A 22,435-nucleotide genomic window follows, 5' to 3' on the forward strand; every position below is an offset into this window, starting at 1 on the left:
ATAATAACTGCACTTTATAAGTTCATTTCGTTTTACAAATATTTGTTCTGACAAACTGCCCTTGTCAGTGTTTCAACCATATGATTGATTCAAACAGTTTTGCTTCTTCGATCGAGTATTGATATTAAATAGTTCTAACATTTTTTATCAACATAAGTATAATGCAAATTTTGCGTTATGTAGTACAGGTCAATTTGTTATCTCCCTTTTCATATTACATACATTCACTTCTTTGTGTGAATTTCGTCCTCTCGGCAGTGTTCGTTTACCCATGAAAGCTCGTGTAATTGTGGTGATGTCCAATCGTTATTTAGAATTGATCCTATGCAAGATTTTCATTGGTCATTCAAACGTACCTGTTGATTTCATTATGAAATTACTGACCACGCTTGCATTTGCCAAGACCGTCTAGTGGACACAAGCCTATAGTAGTTGTTTTATTCCAACATGGTGAGTTAAACAGTTTTCATTTATTGAACATTGTGTATTATTGCATTATGAAATGTGTGTGAATTAGTTTAATTAATGTGAAGTTCATTTAATTCATATTTCCTAGTATCGTTTGTTTTGTTCTGTATGTAAAATATTGTCATTGTTTTGTGTAGGTCTTTTCCGCCATGGCTATATTGGTCAGCGTCAATAAATTCAATTAAACCTCCACAGCTTTGATTGAATGATGTGCCCGCACTCCCACACCCACTACGTTATTCTAAAATATTGTTACCTATATTGAAGTTTTCGGAATAAATAATGCACCTTAGGAAATTTCACACACATGTCACAAGACGTAAAATAAGTAGAATATAACATTTCTACAACGTTTTACACAACCCTTTTTAGCTCACCTGAGCACAACGTGCTCATTGTGAGCTATTGTGATCGCCTTTTGTCCGTCGTGCGTTGTGCGTCGTGCGTCGTCGACATTTACCTTGTTAACACTCTAAAGGTCACATTTATTGTCAAATCTTCATGAAACTTTGTCAGAACATGTGTCCCAATAATATCTTGGACGAGTTCGAAAATGGTTCCGGTTGGTTGAAAAACATGGCCGCCAGGGGGCGTGGCAGTTTTCCTAATATGGCTATAGTAAAACTTTGTTAACACTCTAGAAGTCACATTTTTAGTCCAATCTTCATGAAACTTGGTCAAAACATGTGTCCTAATAATATCTTGGACGATATCGAAAATGGTTCCGGTTGGTTGAAAAACATGGCCGCCAGGGGGCATGGCAGTTCTCCTTATATGGCTATAGTAAAACATTGTTAACACTCTAGAAGTCACATTTTTAGTCCAATCTTCATGAAACTTGGTCAAAACATGTGTCCCAATAATATCTTGGACGAGTTCGAAAATGGTTCCAGTTGAATGAAAAACATGACCACCATGGGGCGGGGCAGTTTTCCTTATATGGCTTTACTGTATGGTCAAACCTTGTTAACACTCTAGAAGTCACATTTGTGGTCCAATACTCAAAACTTGGTCAGAATATTTGAACTAATAATATCTGGGCTAAGTTCAAAAATGGTTGAGATCAGTTAAAAAATATGGCCGCAAGGGGGCGTGGCATTTTTCCTTAAATGGCTATTTACTACAAAACCTTGTTAACACTCTAGAAGTCACATTTATTATCCAATCTTTTTGAAACTTTATCAGAACATTTGTTCTTACAATAGCTCGAGTGAGTTTGAAAATGGTTATGGTTCGTTGAAAAACATGGCAGTCAGGGGGGGGGGGGGGGCAGTTGTCCTTATATGGCTTTAGTGAAAACTTGTTGACACTATATTAGCCACATTTATTGGCCAATCTTCATGAAACTTGGTCAGAACATTTGTCCCAATGAAATTTTGCCAGAAATTGAAGCTGCGTCATATGAGCTCAAAAAAAAGGTCACAAGGTCAAATATAAAAAAAACATGTTAAAAGTCACTTTTTTGGTCCAAGATAATCTTCATTCAGCTTGCATTTTTTAGCTCATCTTTTTTTTGAAAAAAAATTATGAGCTATTGTCATCACCTTGGCGTCGGCGTTGGCGACCGGTAAAATTTTGCGTTTAGGTCCACTTTTCTCATAAAGTATCAAAGCTATTGCTTTCATACTTGCAACACTTACTAACTATAATAAGGGGACTGTGCAGGCAAAGTAATGTAACTCTAACTGGCATTTTGACAGAATTATGTGCCCTTTTTATACTTAGAAAATTGAAAATTTGGTTAAGTTTTGTGTTTAGGTCCACTTTATTCCTACAGTATCAAAGCTATTGCTTTCATACTTGTAACACTTATTAGGGGACTGTGTAGGCCAAGTTATGTAACTCTGGCTGGCATTTGGACGGAATTATGAGCCCATTATACTTAGAAAATTGAAAATTTTGTTAAGTTTTGTGTTTTGGTCCACTTTACACCTAAACTATCATAGATATTGCATTCATACTTGGAACACTCGCAAACTATTATAAGGGTAAAGTAAAAGGACAAGTTGCATAACTCTGGTTGTCATTTTTACGGAATTATGACCCTTTTTTGACTTGGTAACTTTGAATATATGGTTAAATTTTGTGTTTCGATCCACTTTACTTCTAAAGTATCAAGGCTATTGCTTTCAAACTTCAAATACTTTTATGCTATCATGAGGTTACTGTACCAGGCAAGTTGAATTTTACCTTGACCTTTGAATGACCTTGACTCTCAAGGTCAAATTATTAAATTTTGCTAAAAATGCCATAACTTCTTTATTGATGATTAAATTTGATTGATACTTTGACAAAACTACTCTTACCTGGCATACCACAATAGACTCCACCCAAACCATCCCCGTGTCCTCCCCCCCCCCCGAATCCCCCCCCCCGAATCCCCCCCCCTAATCCCCCCCTAATTTTTTTTTAAAGATCATCTCACAAATGACCACCACACCCTCACACTATACTATACCCCCCCCCACCCCACCCCCCCCCCCCCAAATTGTTTTTTTAAACGGTTAAAAAACACAAATATTTATCTTTATTATTTAATGTTTGAAATACCGTCCAACCATCGCACCCAAGAATACCCCCCCCACCCCCCCCTCCCCTCCCCCCGAATTCCCCCCCCCCCCCAATTTTTTTTTAAGATCATCTCACAAATGACCACCACACCCTCACACTATACTATACCCCCCAAATCCCCCCCTCATTTTTTTCAGATCATCTCACAAATGACCACCACACCCTCACACTATACTATACCCCCCCCGAATCCCCCCCCTAATTTTTTTAAGATCATCTCACAAATGACCACCAATCCCTCACACTATACAATACCTCCTCCAACATCCCCCCCCCCCACAATTTTTTTTTAAACGGTTAAAAAACACAAATAATTTATTTTAATTATTTTATGTTTGAAATACCGTCCAACCATCGCACCCAAGAATACTCCCCCCCCCCCCGGAATGCCCCCCCACCCTAATTATTTTTTTAAGATCATCTCACAAATGACCACCACACCCTCACACTATACTATACCTCCCCCACCCCACCCCCACAATTTTTTTGTTGAAACTGTTAAAAAACACAAATATTTATTTGTATTATTTTATGTTTGAAATACCGTCTAACCATCGCACCCAAGAATAACCTCCCCCCTCCCCGAATTCCCCCCCCCCTATTTTTTTTTTTAAGATCATCTCACAAATTACCACCACACCCTCACACTATCCCACCCAACCCACCCCCCCCCCCCCACAATTTTTTTTTGGAAACGGTTAAAAAACACAAATATTTATTTTTATTATTTTATGTTTGAAATACCGTCCAACCATCGCACCCAAGAATCCCCACCCCCACCCACCCCAACCCCCGATTTATTTTTTTTGCATTTTTTTTCCCGCATTTTTGTAAGATAATGTAATAAATGTCCACGCACCCACACTATACACCCCTCTTCACTCCACCCCTCCCTCCTTTGTGATTGAAAATGAGAGTCCCTTCACCTTTAAAAAGAAAATAGATGAGCGGTCTGCACCCGCAAGGCGGCGCTCTTGTTTCAGAATAGTCTAGTTCCTGTGGCTTTCAGGTGAGCGCCTTAGGGCCTGATTGCCCTCTTGTTTTACTTACTTGGTACACACTTGTATAGTATGTGTAACACTTTTTGATGTGTCGCCAGGGGGTAAACTGGGACAACACTTTCCGTTATGAAATGTTTCGTTTAAAAGAAGTATTTTATATAGTTACGGCATAAAGTATCGTCCCTGAATAGCCTGTGTGGACTGCACATGCTAAAATGGGACGGCAGTTTACTAGAATACGCTCAGCTTAGTTTTTCCATAACGCGACTAATATAATCTTAAAACGCATTCATGTTTCTTAGTTGAACGTTTTTACATTACAATTTAACTCTTATAGCATGATAACTCTTTAGTTGCAGCATTATCTATTACACTAAAGTTTAAATTATTTCATTTCAGGGTGTACAATGTTGAAATTCAACAAGAAATCCTCAGCTTGGCAGATATTGTTTATCCTGACCAGTCTCTTCGTCTACCTCTGTCTGTACTCAAACGTTTTCGATGGTTTACGGGCTATCCGGGGAAACTTCGTGTACACAGTAGTGAAAAGAGATCTATCAGTAAGTGAATCAAAGCTCATGTATAAATAAGTCTCGCTATGTGTAAACGAGTCGTAATAAATGGGTGCGCAGTCCGCACTAGTTAATTAGGGACAACCCTTTCCGTCTAATCTGGATTTTCGCAGATTTAAAGACTTCCTGTGAATAAAAAATACGATAATTTAAAAACTATAAACGCAGAAAGTGTCGTCACTGATTAGCCTGTGCGAATCTATAACGATATTTTACGCACACGCATTAGGACTCCTTTTCACAAAACATGTAGCCGATTTTAAAAATTATGTTTAAATTTTACTTTACAATACTACTACAATCTGTGCACAAATCACCTTAAGATTTGTTGCGGCTTCGGTATGTATTAGACTCGCCTCCGAATGGAGGTAACGAAATCTTATCTTGTGCTCTAAGAAAAAGTTAGAACTATGCCAATGAACACATATTAGATTCTGATCGGTACCTAGGTATTTATAATTTATATTAATATATTGGAAAAACAATAACATTGCACAGTATGCTTTTGACTTTATGAGTAAGTAGCAAAATCTATTTGCAATTAACTTTCTCAGCTTTGTGGTCTTTAGTAGTATTTTAAAACCTGTTTTAATAAAAGAAAAGGTCATGACGCATTAAACCGGTCGCTAATGCTACATCTACGAGTACTAAAAAACTTTCTACAATTAGATACACCCCACTATTGAAATGTTGTCTCTGTCTCTTTACAGTCGTTGTTGCACCACCAGTTCCGGTCTGTGTCCTACTACCTACAGCTTCTCGAGCAGATGGGAACACAACCGGAAGTTCTGGCTTTAAATGGAACCACCGCTGTCGCCTTCAATGTTCCGACTACGACCCCGCTAGCAACGACACCGATTATCCTCGAAAACGTCGACAATACGTTACTGGACATGTTAAAAGTTCGTATTCTCTCCAACTCAACATTACCGTTGCTTACACTGTTCTCCTCATGGAATGCAAATCCAAAAAAAAATCTCGTTCATAATCTCACTCTTATTAACTGGAGGTCATTGCACCCTTATGTGATCCCGGTTGTTTTCTCGAACGAGAGTTCAATTATAAACGAGTGTAACCAGGCGAGCGTCATAACGTTGCCGCTTTCGGCCGTTGCAGCAGGCGGCATTCCGGTGCTGAAGTACATGTATCGGGACGTCATGAACCTTTTTAATACGTCATTTTATGCTTTTAGTAACGGTGACATTCTTTTCACAAAAGAATTGATCCACACGTTGGCTCAGATGATTAAGTCAACAACGGAGGATATGAGAAAGCCTATTTTAATTGTTGGACGCAGAACCAACGTCGAACACATCACGATAGATGAGGGATCCGATTGGGGTAATATTACACGCATTTCGAAAAGTAAAGGCAAACTGTTTACCCACGTAGCTGAGGACTACTTTATTACTACGCAAACGTATCCGTGGAATGATGTTCCGGAAGTTGTGATAGGGCGGAGGGCTTATGACAATTGGTTAGTCTATAATTCGAGAAAAATGAAATACAATGTAATTGACGCTACCAATACTATCCTGGCTGTACATCAGACCACGCAGGCAGGAAATTTCGAAGGTCATGGTCATTCTAACAGAGACTACAATCATAATTTATTAACCAAAATGTACAAAAATATAAAATATTATGCCGGCGGATTAGCGTGCGTGGAAAGGTTTACTCAATACAAATCCAAACTATTTCAGATCAAAACGAGAAAAGTGCATCCGACATGCGGTGTATAATATTATTGGTAAATATTTACTAAGTAGTTATTTTTTTGTTTTATTATATTATATGTTTATGTTTGGCTGAAACGTTTAAAATATGTAATTGTACTGTCATGCCATTATTCTTTGCTTTATTGTTATAATTTTGACAATCGGAATTGTAATGGTCATCAAATAAATACGAAGAAAAAAAAACCCGTACAATTTTACTTAAATACCCAAACCTCTTTCGTAGGGGTTAAACATTACTTGGATTATCTGAGGTATATTGTCATATTTATCTGAGTGAGAGGATTAACTGTTTTATCAATATAATGATATTCTTAAAATCTTATTCACTCGCTTGCATTCAATTTTTATGAACGAAAATCTTAATTCTCAAACCAAGAAATAGAATATAGTTATCACGTGACATAAATTTCGGGCGTTGTCTTGATATTTCATAATTTCTTACGAAAACAACGAATAAATAATATTTGTATTAAAAAAAGTGGGAATAATCTGTTGTTCTCCATTTAAATATAGGTATATTTGTTGCATATGTAAACACTTACTGACTTAGCCTTTTTATTTTAGCTTGATTGCATTTAAAGTACTAACTACCGATGTAAAACTCCCTGGAGTCCGTTTCCTAGGCCTAGACCCAGTACTTGGTGCCTTTAAGGACTAAAGAACGCTACTATAGTGGGTGTCAAACCCGTTACACCCCGATCGCTAGGCGGACATCATTTGGTTAAATGGATACTTCTGTGTTATAAATCCTTACGCGGTTCCCAATTTATCAACAATGTTTGTAAATCGTACTAAAAATACCGATGAAGACATACAAATTTACCGCGAACTATAGCAATACTTTCAATGACGTATGTAAACAGGATAAACAGGACTGGCATTGCCTGATGGGTGGTCGAAATTTCGGTACGCCTCCGCTCGAGGAGTAGCGTTTGTCTACTGTTTTGAACAAAAAGCACAATTTATAATAAGGTTCACTAAACTGGGTGATATCAAAACAAAAATATACATCATGTGACACTATTTGATTAATTTCGATTATTAAATATGGTATTCAATGAGAATTTATTTAAAAATCCTATATGTAGGCAAACGTGTTGTTTTGTTTTAAGGATTAACTTCAACAATGCTATCGAATCCTGATGGAATATATTTTGTGTATTTATACTGCTTTAAACAACGCTTTGCGTATTAAGATATGATAGACTGTTCGAGCAGTGCTGTTTAAACGTTCATGACAACTTTTTAAACATTTTCGTATGGTACTTTGTTAGATATGTACTATATATTGAAATGCGTCGTGCTCTTTTAAAAGGGTTTTATGCATGTGCGTAAAGTGTCGCCCCAGATAGGCCTGTGCAGTCCGCACAAGCTAATCAGGGACGACACTTTCCGCATTTATAAAAATTGTGTTTGAAGAAAGTCCCTTCTTAACGAAAATCAGTTTATGTGGAAAGTGTCGTCCCTGATTAGCCTGTGGGACTGCGCAGTCTAATCTGGAACGACACTTTACGCACATGCATTAAACCCTATTTTCACAGAGCGCGGCTCAAGTACACTCACACACTATGTTTAATACATAACGCACTTGATCAATAGCCATTGATATTAGATTTAATTTAAAATACACAAACTTTCATCAGTCGAATAATTTAACAGTTGAACGCGTTATCATGAGTTATTTTAATATCCTTGCATCTGCTATTCATAGGATATTGGCGTTCCCAAGGTGAAAAGTACGCCTTGCACTGGAATATTAATTCCTTATTAACCTAAACTTTGTGCCTCCTTTGATGTCGTGGGAAAAACTTTGCACCAACAATGGCGGTAGGCGTTGGCATGCTAATCATGGCTAATCAATTGTGTTGTGTTCTGATAAAACTGGGCATAAAACATGTGCGTAAAGTGGACTGCACAGGCTAATCTGGGACGACACTTTACGCACATGAATTAAGCCCAGTTTTCTCAGAACAAGACACAAAATATGTACAAAGTTAAGTTAAATATTAAAAATATTAAATATTTTCGCGTAGTCAATTTGTTTTCAGATACCAGGTAGCCAATAAATATTTGGAAGACAGCTTCATTGTTACAAACAAAATACAGAGGCCGACATTAAATATACCACAATTATACCACAGAATGCTTTTACTTAGGTTTACAAAAGTACAGCTTTTAGACACGAAGAAGACAAAATAAACTGCAAACTGAATGGATATTGCAATTTATTTGGTCTTTTTCGTGTTTAAAAGCTTTACTTGTGTAAACCTATGGTAACTTATCCCGTGGTGGGTTATTTATACATACACAAAGCCTCGAAATTGGAAACGGAACCTTATACATGTGCACAGTTTGCATTCGTGTAGAAATTGTAGCAGCGCTATTGAAATCAAAGCACTGAAGGCACTGAATTTGTTTGCTGTTGTATAATCTTTGACGCAACTTAGTTTTCAAAATTATGTTATAGCTTTTTTATATCGCAAGTTTGAAATGACCACAACCCATTCAAATTTATAAAGAGTTTGTCTTAAAGCACATGTCGAGATGTGTTGTTTTTTCAAATCATTTATACAGCTTATCAGTGTGCACAGGCTAATCTTATCTGACATGCATTAAGCGCCGTTTTTTTCCTGAAAGCAGCCAATATGTACAGATTCGAATGATTAACACAAGACTGACCAACATTGTCTTATAAGCTGTTAAATACTTTTGAATACATACACACTATGTAGTGTACCAGTGGGAACTATTAACAGGCAGATGCGGTGGTTAGAGCAGACGCTCCTTAGCATTCGTCGTCTGCATAATTTTACTGCAGTTATCCACACAAGTAGTCACGGGTTACGGTTCATAGCGTACTTAACGCAGACTGACTTGCAAAATTGCCTCTACATTATTTGTGAGCTAACGCTCACAAATAAAAATGGAACTTAATGCATGAGCAGTGTTTGCAAAGGCTAATCAGGGACGAATATGTCCGCCTAAACTTGATGTTCTCTGCAATGCCCTCTTTGCACACATGTTCGCCGTTCAATGTTGGTAGAATAGGGATATATGTTAAATCAATTCTACCAGACAACATCTAATATTGAAATTTTGCATTTTGCTAAAAGGAACATTGATTTTTTTATGGGTTAGCTTTATTTAACGAAATATTCGATATTTTTGAGCGTGTTTGTTACTTTAATTGTTAAGGTTTAACACGTAAGTTATTGTTGCTTAAGTCACACATACCGGATTTTGATTCCGTCTTCGTGTAGCCGTTGATTTTACGTAAGAAGGCAAATAAGCTCTTATTTCGTCATACTAGGGTGGAAATCCATTTGAAAAAGAACCATTCCAGGTCAAGCAATCTGAATTCATGGATTTATTGCTTATTTCCTTCTCGTTTGATATAAAATGACTAAAACCTTTTATATCATGCCGTTTTACAAATGCTTTATACTGTTTATTACTGTTGCATTTAATGAAATACGATTATATAAGTATTCACGATTCTCTTGTCTGTACGTGTATATGTGTTAAAGTAAATCTGTGAAATTAAAAATTTCACGAAATTCCTAAACAATTCAGGATATTCGCATACCCGGCGTGACGTAAGCAAGTTTGACTTTTTCAATTTATAATACAAACAACAAGGTGTAGTTTTACAACTCACTCCCAACATCCTGAATCGAAATATAGACACAGCGAAAGATCTTGCTAGGAAACACGCCGGGTATGCGAATACTTCGTTGACGGATGGCACTTCACTAACAGAGAACAACAAACGCCACGCGCGAGAGGTAAGTTCCTCTGTTTTATTTAAAGTTATATCCTAAAGATTAGTTTTTAAGACAAGACACATGGTCGAGTTGATAACTGGTGTATCCTTTTGTATTGGGAATACACAATTTTACGGAAGAATGGTACAGTTTTGCCCAAAAAATAGAAAATTCGATCGGAAAACAGCATCAACTGGATGAAGAGTAAACATTTTAACAAAATAAAACTACTTAGAATTATTGCAAGAAATTGTTTGCTATTCCAGCATGTAGAGTAATCACTGTGCTTCAAATACTTAAATTTTGATAGTATTCAATGAAATATAAACAAAGATAGTGCATGTTGTAATAGGTGGCAAACATAAAGTTGCAGGCACTTTGTTTACCGATAAAGGGCACTTCAGATTACGGAGACTTCCAACAAAGCGGGCACTCTAATAACTGAGTTTTATCTTCTACCTTAAATGCATTTATTTATATTATGGCTATTCATACGAAACATTTTGAAAATATATTTTTCAAAAATCACATTACTATTAATTTATACTATGTTTATTATAATTGCAATTTTCAAATAAGATAATATTTATTATTAAATAAATGTGTACATAATGAACTTGTTTTTTTAATGGTAACTTGAGATTCAGAGAAATGAAAAAACAACGGATACTGTTTAATTTTACTTATAGCAGGGCTCTAGATAACTGTAGTGAAGGGGTCTTTATGAGGCAAATACACATTTGTTCTTCATAAAACCCTATGTTGGTTGTGCTTATTTGAATCGCATCATCAAGACCATACTTATGCGTAGCAACACAATTAAATAGAATGGTAAAACTCCCTTAATTTTGAGCCCTGCTTATAGGGAGCACTTCCCTTTACGCAACGCTAACGTTTGCTCGAAGTGCGATTCACCTGACCCTAAATCACTGTATAGGTTGAGTTTAAAGAAACACGGGTAAAATTAAATCGTAAAAACAACTGATTCTGGAAAAAAGAATGCGTACATAAAATGTTTAAATGTTATATTATGGAGTCAGTACTTAGTATATCCCCACAAACGAAGTTTAGGGTGCTATATAGGATAGAACTTGTCTTCCTCAGTCTTAAAGAACTGAGTGCACACTGAGCACTTTATGCATCCATCCTCATGTGTCTTCAAATGACGCTTCAAGTAGGCTTTCCTAGCATAACTGGCCTCACAAATTCCACACGAGAACCGTTCGCTTGTACACAATTCTTCATCTAAACTAATGTCCAACAACGAACCGTCGGCGGCATTCATAAGCTCCGATTCACTCATCCTGTAATAAATAATTGTGTCACTTATATGCAACTTCATATTCAGCACGTGTTGTGTTTATATTAAAAACAAAGACGGATATGCATAACTTTTTACACCACTGTCGTGTGATTAAATCGACCCCGCTCGTTCTTTTATTGCTATTTTCGTTTATTGGCATTGAGCCAAAAAGTTCCAATAGAATTTCGAACCTGCATCGCTGCTGATATTAATCTCTGAGAGGCAGTTTAAGCAGAGTGATTATTCATGACATGCTATCTAATAGATAAGTAAATAGACTTAGTAACTTCATTTGGACATAAAGATAAATGCTTTAGATCAACCGTTTAGAACGTAATTTAAAATATATGGTCATATAGATTTTACTCATTTATAGACATATCCAATTTGTTTAACATTTATCTTTCACATTTATACCAAATCATAATTATATTTCAAAGGGATAAGAACATGCTTCGGTAATTCGTTTTTTATTTGCGTACTAAGTACATACATTTTTATTTATTGCCTGCTTACTTTTACAGTATTCCACAGCGAATTCTGTATTTTTGATTCACAAAAAAAACGAGTGTGTTATATCTGGAAAAAAGTGTCTAGATGTCGGTAAACGAAGTGCCATTGTTTTTTAGATGATCGGTAAACGAAGTACAGATGAAAAATGTGCATGCGACTCTTAAAACATTTGAATTTTCTCAAATACATTAGTAACATAAAATGTAACATGTTGTAACATTACTGGATATATTGATCTTTTATTTCGAATAGTAATCACGTTCTTGATTTATTTCCAAGTATGTTTATTTTGTTAAAATATGTACTGATCATTCAATTCATGCTGATTAACGATGGAATTTTGTCGTTTTTTTTAAAAATAATTCACCGTTTTTCAGCGAATTTCTTTCTTCGCAATACGAAGTGCTATACCATGAATCACCCAAACAATGTTCTGTGTCTAAAAACCAAATAAACAGAACATAAATACAAAAAAACTGAAGAACTCACCTCTCGCGCGTGGCTTTTGTTGTTCTCTGTTAGTGAAGTGCCATCCGTCAACGAAGTATTCGCATACCCTGCGTGGGAAAATGTATATACAAATTGCGGTCGATATCAACGTCATCACATCCTGTCCTATTTATTATAAGATATATTATGCGTAAGAAAGTGTGACGTTTCCAATTAATAATACAAACAACATTTGAGTTTTCATAAATGAAACGTTTCTTTCAAAGTTCATTCAAATCCACCAAGAAATGGTTTAATTGTAAAATATGTTTGAATGTCTTACGATATGAGTAATGGAATTAGACGAGCAAATTCCTGTGTCGCGCATGGCTATTACTCGTTCCAACTGTTCACCTTTGACGAGGTTGTACAGCGTATTAATAAATCTGGGTAAATCTTGTTGTCGCCACTGTGTTGCATTTTTTAAGACATGATTTGCACTTTCAAAATTGTTGTTTGTCCAACACTTTGTTTACTATCAACAGAATACTTTGTCATTACATCGTTCATCATCATTATCTTTAAATGTATTTAATTGTAAACAGCCTATCAGTAATGCTCATTTCAATCAAATTTCATTTTAAACATGATGTTATGGGATAACACAGAATTTTTAATGCGTCATGTTAAATTATTTGAACCAGTTAAGTACTGCTGTAGAACATGTATCCTGGAAAAGATTATAAAATTGCCACATAAATCCTTCGTTGTCTGACATGTGCGGTTTTACAAGCCCGACAATCACTGGTTGTCAAGAACCTGTGACTCACTGTGGTTGCATTTTGACTTTTTTGTAAGTCATGCGTTTCACAATCATTTCATTCTTGAAAAGTTATTGAGACAAAAAGTAATTCAGCTTTATCATTTTTGACCCTTTCACCCATAAAAAGCACACACTTAAACAATGTCATATTGTGAACAAAAAAGAAAAGTTATTTGGAATTTACGCTGACGTTTGTACATGTACATAAATACATCACTAAGCCTTACCTCGCAGTAGATGCGGTGGGCATTGCAAGTTTCGGAGCACACCGAACACAAGTAATCCATTTCAATAACAATATTTAAGTTAAGTATATGATTATGTTTTGAGCCTAATCAATAAATTTTCCAATTTTGATGAAAACGACGCTAATTTTCCCATTTTGACCGGTACCGGCGCCAGTACCAAAGTGGTGAGGAAAAACGCTGATGGAACTATCGGAATATCTCCCGCTTTGTCGTTTAAACATTTGCAAAATATAATCGAAAAAGTTTTGTGGTAACTCCAGCGAAATAACGGATTGTTTCTAAGTAATTAAAGTATAATGACCACTTGTCCCGTCGGACTAGCAAATTCTTTATTTACTTGTCCGGACTAACAATTTGGTTGTCCCGGACAGTCGAACTACCGTTAATGGCGAGCCCTGGTTACTATCCCTGTTAGAACACGCTGCGGGACCTAGGTACTATCCCTGTTGGAACACGCTTAGGGACCTGATTACTATCCCTGTTAGAACACGCTTGAGGACCTGAATACTATCTCTGTTAGAACACGCTAAGGGACCTAGTTACTATCCCTGCTAGAACACACTTAGAGACCTGATTACCGGTACTATCCCTGTCAGAACACGCTTAGGGACCTGATTATTATCCCTGTTAGAACACGCTTAGGGATCTGATTACTATCCCTGTTAGAACACGCTTAGGGACCTGATTACTATCCCTGTCAGAACACGCTTAGGGACCTGGTTACTATCCCTGTTAGAACACGCTTAGGGACCTGATTACTATTCCTGTTAGAACACGTGTAAGGACCTGATTACTATCCCTGTAAGAAAACGCTTATGGACCTGATTACTATCCCTGTTAGAACACGCTTAGGGATCTGATTACTATCCCTATTACAACACGCTTAGGCACCTGATTACTATCCCTGTTAGAACACGCTTAGTGACCTGATTACTATCCCTGTTAGAACACGCTTAGGGATCTGATTACTATCCCTGTTAGAACACGCTTAGGGACCTGATTACTATCCCTGTTAGAACACGTGTAAGGACCTGATTACTATCCCTGTTAGAACACGCTTAGGGACCTAATTACTATCCCTGTTAGAACACGCTAAGGGACCTGATTACTATCCCTGTTAGAACACGTGTAAGGACCTGATTACTATCCCTGTAAGAAAACGCTTATGGGCCTGATTACTATCCCTGTTAGAACACGCTTAGGGATCTGATTACTATCCCTATTACAACACGCTTATGGACCTGATTACTATCCCTGTTAGAACACGCTTAGGGACCTGATTACTATCCCTGTTAGAACACGCTTAGGGACCTGATTACTATCCCTGTTAGAACACGTGTAAGGACCTGATTACTATCCCTGTAAGAAAACGCTTATGGACCTGATTACTATCCCTGTTAGAACACGCTTAAGGATCTGATTACTATCCCTGTTAGAACACGCTAAGGGATCTGATTACTATCCCTATTACAACACAATTAGGGACCTGATTACTATCCCTGTTAGAACACGTGTAAGGACCTGATTACTATCCCTGTAAGAAAACGCTTATGGACCTGATTACTATCCCTGTTAGAACACGCTTAGGGATCTGATTACTATCCCTATTACAACACGCTTAGGGACCTGATTACTATCTCTGTTAGAACACGCTTAGGGACCTGGTCACTATCCCTGTTAGAACACGCTTAGGGACCTGATTACTACCCCTGTTAGAACACGCTTAGGGACCTGATTACTATCTCTGTTAGAACACGCTTAGGGACCTGATTACTATCCCTGTTAGAACACGCTTAGGGACCTGATTACTATCTCTGTTAGAACACGCTTAGGGACCTGGTCACTATCCCTGTTAGAACACGCTTAGGGACCTGATTACTACCCCTGTTAGAACACGCTTAGGGACCTGATTACTATCTCTGTTAGAACACGCTTAGGGACCTGATTACTATCCCTGTTAGAACACGCTTAGGGACCTGATTACTATCCCTGTTAGAAGACGCTTAGGGACCTGATTACTATCCCTGTAAGAAAACGCTTATGGACCTGATTACTATCTCTGTTAGAACACGCTTAGGGATCTGATTACTATCCCTATTACAACACGCTTAGGGACCTGGTTACTATCCCTGTTACAAGACGCTTAGGGACCTGGTTAATATCCCTGTTAGAGCACGTTTAGGGACCTGGTTACTATCCCTGTTAGAACACGCTTAGGGACCTGAATACTATCCCTGTGAGAACACGCTTAGGGACCTGAAGACTATCTCTGTTAGAACACGTGTGAGGACCTGATTACTATCCCTGTTAGAACACGCTTAGGGACCTGGTAAGTATCCCTGTTAGAACACGCTTAGGAACCTGATTACTATCCTTGTTAGCACACGTGTAAGGACCTGATTACTATCCCTGTTAGAAAACACTTTGGGACCTGATTACTATCCCTGTAAGAACACGCTTAGGGACCTGATTACTATCTCTGTTAGAACACGCTTAGGGACCTGGTCACTATCCCTGTTAGAACACGCTTAGGGACCTGATTACTATCTCTGTTAGAACACGCTTATGGACCTGATTACTATCCCTGTTAGAACACGCTTAGGGACCTGATTACTATCTCTGTTAGAACACGCTTATGGACCTGATTACTATCCCTGTTAGAACACGCTTAGGGACCTGATTACTATCTCTGTTAGAACACGCTTAGGGACCTGGTCACTATCCCTGTTAGAACACGCTTAGGGACCTGATTACTATCTCTGTTAGAACACGCTTAGAGACCTGGTCACTATCCCTGTTAGAACACGCTTAGGGACCTGATTACTATCCCTGTAAGAAGACGCTAAGGGACCTGGTTACTATCCCTGTTAGAACACGCTTAGGGACCTGATTACTATCCCTGTTAGAACACGCTTAGGGGCCTGATTACTATCCCTGTTAGAAAACACTTTGGGACCTGATTACTATCCCTGTTAGAACACGCTTAGGGACCTGATTACTATCCCTGTTAGAACACGTGTAAGGACCTGATTACTATTCCTGTTAGAAAACACTTTGGGACCTGATTACTATCCCTGTTAGAACACGCTAAGGGACCTGATTACTATCTCTGTTAGAACACGCTTAGGGACCTGGTCACTATCCCTGTTAGAACACGCTTAGGGACCTGAATACTATCCCTGTTAGAACACGCTTAGGGACCTGATTACTATCCCTGTTAGAACACGCTTAGGGACCTGATTATTATCCCTGTTAGAACACGCTTAGGGACCTGATTACTATCCCTGTTAGAACACGCTTAGGGACCTGATTACTATCCCTGTTAGAACACGCTTAAGGACCTAGGTACTATCCCTGTTAGAACACGCTTAGGGACCTGGTTACTATCCTTGTAAGAACACGCTTTGGGACCAGGTTACTATCCCTGTTAGAACACGCTTAGGGACCTGGTTACTATCCTTGTAAGAACACGCTTTGGGACCAGGTTACTATCCCTGTAAGAACACGCTTAGGGACCTGATTACTATCTCTGTTAGAACACGCTTAGGACTGGTTACTATCCCTGTAAGAACACGCTTAGCGATCTGATTACTATCTCTGTTAAAACACGCTTAGGGACCTGATAACTATCCCTGTAAGAACACGCTTAGGGACCTGGTTACTATCCCTGTTAGAACACGCTTAGGGACCTGATTACTATCCCTGTAAGAACACGCTTAGCGATCTGATTACTATCTCTGTTAAAACACGCTTAGGGATCCGATTACTATTCCTGTTATAACACGCTTAGGGACCTGGTTACTATCCCTGTTAGAACACGCTTAGGGACCTGGTTACTATCCCTGTAAGAACATGCTAAGGGATCTGGTTACTATCCCTGTTAGAACACGCTTTGGGACCTGGTTACTATCCCTGTTAGAACACGCTTAGGGATCTGATTACTATCCCTGTTAGAACACGCTAAGGGACCTGATAACTATCCCTGTTAGAACACGCTTAGGGACCTGATTACTATCCCTGTTAGAACACGCTTAGGGATCTGATTACTATCCCTGTTAGAACACGCTAAGGGACCTGATTACTATCCCTGTTAGAACACGCTTAGGGACCTGGTCACTATCCCTGTTAGAACACGCTTAGGGACCTGATTACTATCCCTGTTAGAACACGCTAAGGGACCTGGTCACTATCCCTGTTAGAACACGCTTAGGGACCTGGTTACTATCCCTGTTAGAACACGCTTAGGGATCTGATTACTATCCCTGTTAGAACACGCTAAGGGACCTGATAACTATCCCTGTTAGAACACGCTTAGGGACCTGATTACTATCCCTGTTAGAACACGCTTAGGGATCTGATTACTATCCCTGTTAGAACACGCTAAGGGACCTGATTACTATCCCTGTTAGAACACGCTTAGGGACCTGGTCACTATCCCTGTTAGAACACGCTTAGGGACCTGATTACTATCCCTGTTAGAACACGCTAAGGGACCTGGTCACTATCCCTGTTAGAACACGCTTAGGGACCTGGTTACTATTCCTGTTAGAACACGCTTAGGGACCTGATTACTATCCCTGTCCCCGACAGCACGTGGTTAGTGGTCACCATTCTGGGATTCCTCCGGGTGCTCCAGCATCACCCCACAGCACAACACAACACGAAAATTGAAAATCTATCATTTGAGAATTGACAAAACACTCGGGACATTGGGTGCACAGAGACCAGCAGTCCTTTTTAGCGACGTACAAGTCTTGAGGCAGGATTCCTACCCTTCAATAACTTTGGTAGCCAGTTGTTCATAATACATACGATCCACACTTTCCAACCAAAACTCCATGTCATTATTCAGGTTTAATAGGAAGGGTACGAGGTCAAATCGGACTTAAAGTCGTTTTCATTGGTACTTGACCCGAGGTCTTGACTAACTACCTTCTGTCTCGTCTACTTTACATAAGATCTTGTTTTAATAGCTGGCTTACTTGACCCGGACTCGTTTTTTCAGCATAATAGCTCACGGTCTAGTGTATAAAAAGCATATCTGATGTTTTAACATATAGTACATATTGTTGTATACAGTGCTCAAGGACACTGATTCTAACATCTTTTGATTTAAATTACTTTACTGTTCCAAACCTGCAAATAGACTTTTGAATTATATAAAAAATCTCGGGACACGTTCGTTTAAATAAGCCATTCAATGTTATTTTTGTTATAGTGTTAAAAAACACGAAAGGCGTGTTTAAACCGTTTCAGTATTTGCTCACATGTGTTTGCCAAAAAATGCTGCGCTTGTAAAAAATATAAACGTTATGTAAACATATGGATAACATTAACCATTCTTCTTAGACATAGTGCACAAACGATGCCAATTTCACATGAATATATTATTTAAGTAATTTAGTCGCTTACTTCAATAAAAGGACGAAAAAAATCTCAAGATGGTCAATCATGATTTATCTGCCTTAACATCAGCGCCACTGGTTTGCCGTTTTATCAAAACAAAAACGGTAAAATATACACTTCATTCAAACTTCCAAAAAAGTGTTTTTGTTTAAGGAGAATTGAAACAAAATATGATACAGAGATTCGTTTTATATTTTGTTTTTAAATTAGTACAATGATAAACGCTATAAAGTAAACATATTGGTTCCCTTTTGATTATTTAAAATCGGAATACGAAGTAATCTGTGTTGTTTTTCTTGTTACGTTGTATCAAAAAGACGGTATATACCCTTATATATCATTGCTCGACCAGTTTGAATCGAGTACTCGAAATTACGTTTTCAACTTTAGAAAGAAAGTTCTCAGCCATTTGCCTCGTAATGTAAACAAATGCGCAAGTGCAACAATGTACACGAATGCTGGGTATTCTCATAATGGCGTCGTGAAGTATTACAAAAAAGTCAAAGCTTTAGACGGAATAATCATTTGTTTCATTTGTATCTACCGATAAGGATTGTTACACAACTTTATGACTGGACATAACCTTAGAACGGTAGAATAGCATTGGATTACACAGCTACACAGGACAAAATCAATCCTCTTAATTGAAGTACATGTTCTTTTAACATCGTGTCTTAATGTGGCTTTCACCTTAGAAAGTTGTTCCAGATACCGAATTAACATATGAGCCTCCTTCTGAAAAACTTAGCCTAGTGCATGTGTCGTACCAGATTAGCAAGTGAAGTCCACACAGGCTTTTCAAATGCATAACGTTCCGCCTTCACTAGATTGTTGTTAAGAAGAGATCTCTTTTAAACGTTTTTAAGCGGAACGTGACGTTCCTAATAAGCCTGTATTGACTGAGCATGCTAATCTTTGACTAATTTACACACATGCATAAAGCCATGTTTTCCGAAGACGCAACTCATATTAACAATAATATGGTCGTATTTCACCCTGCGTCACTCGACTACCCCGGTACTCAGATCCCCAAGCGATGCTTGGCAGGCCCTAAAGTTCCTCAACCAGATATCACGTGTGTCAGATGTTTTATTTCTTCCAGTGCATTCTGTAGACACCGGATGTACTCGGAGCGCATGTCATGAACGTGGACAGAAATTTATTAGTCACGATGTCAATGAAATGACTTGAGGCAGCGCTTATATTTGTCCGCATGACAAAGAACATTAATTACAATTAGACTGAATAGATTATTTTTGAAGAAGCGGCTTGAGGATTATTTATTGAAGTCGGATTTTACAGTGTTAAGTGGGGATTGCTCGCATGCACTCGTGACTGTAACTGAGTCCTACTTCTCTTTAACATACATGCCGACGGTTTTGGCGACCAACGTGCTTTTGTTGTAACGATAAATGATGTAATTCATTCGCAGTTATGTTCTCCCGATATTTGCAAGCACGAGATTCCTTCATGACCTCGTGTTCTTGACGCATTCGGACATCTTTTTCCGAGTTCATTTCAAATCGATTTAAATATTTGTCACCTTTTTATGTTGAAGCTCAGTTGAAAATCGATGAAAGCAAACTGATAACGAATTTAGGCTTCACGTTAAGCCGTGTTTAATAAATGTTGTCCCAATATATGTGTTATACCACCGAATTTTCGATATCACTTAAAATTTCCATAAATGTTAAAACAAGATGGTGTATACATGTGGCCTGGTTAAAAGCATATTGTTAACTCATTATTGATACACCAGATGGTTTTGCGTTTTACAAAAGAATGAAGTAAATCCGAACGAGGTGTACTGGGTCGATCATAGAAAGGTATTTGAGCAGTTTCGCGCTATAATGAGACCTTTAAGCGTGACTTGAAAAGGAACGTCGTAGCTCTTGCATTTATGTATGTATTTCTTTTGACCTTGCAGTCAAGGACAACCCATGAAAGTGCAAGCAGTTATTTCCAATGGGGTCCTTTGGTTTGTTTTTATAAAGAGACAGCAAGCAGAAGAGACAGTATTGGGATACAAGGAATCCGGGTGCGATGCACTAGCTCTTTGCGAATAGATCCCTTGGTTCTTTTACGTGCTCAGTGTATAGCACCGATACACGCGAGAATTACCTGGCTTTCATACCAGTACATCTTTAGCTAGATGGGAAACACTTGAAGCATTTCTGAAATTCCCAGTGCCCCGGCCGGGATTTGAACCAGAGACCTTTGGAATGGTAGACCAGAGTGTAACCACTCGACCACCGCACTACCCTTGACCAGACATCGTCCTGTACACGTTGTTCTGGAGCTACGCAAGCCGCACATGTCATGAGTCTAATTTTCGCATGGCGCGGGTCAGTCTTTCGGTAATTGCACACATTGACAGACAGATACCCGTTGATAGCAACATTGGAAAATCATGTTTATTCTCCAACACCGTTTGTTTTGCAACTTTTACATAGCGGTGAGTGTGTTCGCCGTCGGAGCGGAATGTCGAAGGTAAACGTCTCGGACGGAGCTTTTACGGTCTCCCAAAGAAGGCGAATACATAGTCGTGCCCGTTAGTGTCAGATCGTTCTAGTTCCAATAAAGATGCAGTGCACAGAGGCTGATCAGGGACGGCATCTTTCACTTGTATGGCAGGGACGGCATTTTCCACTTGTATGGCAGGGACGGCATCTTCCACTTGTATGGTAGGGACGCATTTTCCACTTGTATGGCAGGGACGGCATTTTCCACTTGTATGGCAGGGACGGCATCTTCCACTTGTATGGTAGGGACGCATCTTCCACTTGTATGGCAGGGACGGCATCTTCCACTTGTATGGTAGGGACGCATCTTTCACTTGTATGGTAGGGACGCATCTTCCACTTGTATGGTATTTTGTGTTTAAGGTATCCTCTTCTTATCAAACCTCCAGTTAAGGCGTAAAGCGTCGTCCCAGATAAGCCTGTGTGGACTAGACAAGCTAATACGGGAGGAAGCTTAAAGCATTTGTATTAAGCTCCGATGTCCCAGAATGAGATTCTCTCTGTTCACCTGCTTAAAATCAAGTCATCCATGCACTAACACCGTGGCCAGGGAACGTCGGTACTACTGTTTTCAAATGGCCGGCGATATCAGAGGAGATAATCCAGTGACAAAGAAGCTTGCGATGTCCATTCCGAGACAGGTAGTTTTCGCCGTTTTTTCATATATATATATATTTTAATGCCGCTCACTTTCCCGCCATATCGGCTAGACAGTGATAAACGTTTATATCGTATTTATAGTCGCTCTTTATCTCGACATTACTGGCTGCAAAATTTCTAAGCGGATCACAAAATTACAGCTCCGGTAAAAAATTCGCAAAAAATCGAACCGCGCAGGTGAATGCTAAATGCATTTGCTACAATTGTGCTATCCGTCCATGGATACTATGCAATTTATCGGCAAGCTAAAACAGATTTTGTAAATTTACCTTAATTACGGACACTGGACGAGTGTACAAGAAAAGAAGAAGCATTAGAATGGAAGGTATAATTAGATGTATGAACAATAGAACGCTTTAACTTGCAACCTATAGCTACAAAAAACATAATTGTTTCTAGCGCATATCATCTGAAAT

The 22,435-nt window shown here is 38.5% G+C and overlaps 1 protein-coding gene across 1 annotated transcript; it reads left to right on the top strand.

Moving 5' to 3' along the window:
* The first annotated feature begins 304 nt into the window (after positions 1-304).
* Positions 305-6,520, top strand: LOC127855562 (uncharacterized). The gene is made up of 3 exons (XM_052391293.1): positions 305-450; positions 4,440-4,600; positions 5,323-6,520. Exons 2-3 carry the CDS (start codon positions 4,448-4,450, stop codon positions 6,352-6,354), a joined length of 1,185 nt encoding a protein of 394 aa, XP_052247253.1. The 5' UTR covers positions 305-450; positions 4,440-4,447; the 3' UTR covers positions 6,355-6,520.
* The last annotated feature ends 15,915 nt before the right edge of the window (positions 6,521-22,435 follow it).

Source organism: Dreissena polymorpha, chromosome 13 (assembly GCF_020536995.1).
Source record: "Dreissena polymorpha isolate Duluth1 chromosome 13, UMN_Dpol_1.0, whole genome shotgun sequence".
Classification (NCBI taxonomy): domain Eukaryota; kingdom Metazoa; phylum Mollusca; class Bivalvia; order Myida; family Dreissenidae; genus Dreissena; species Dreissena polymorpha.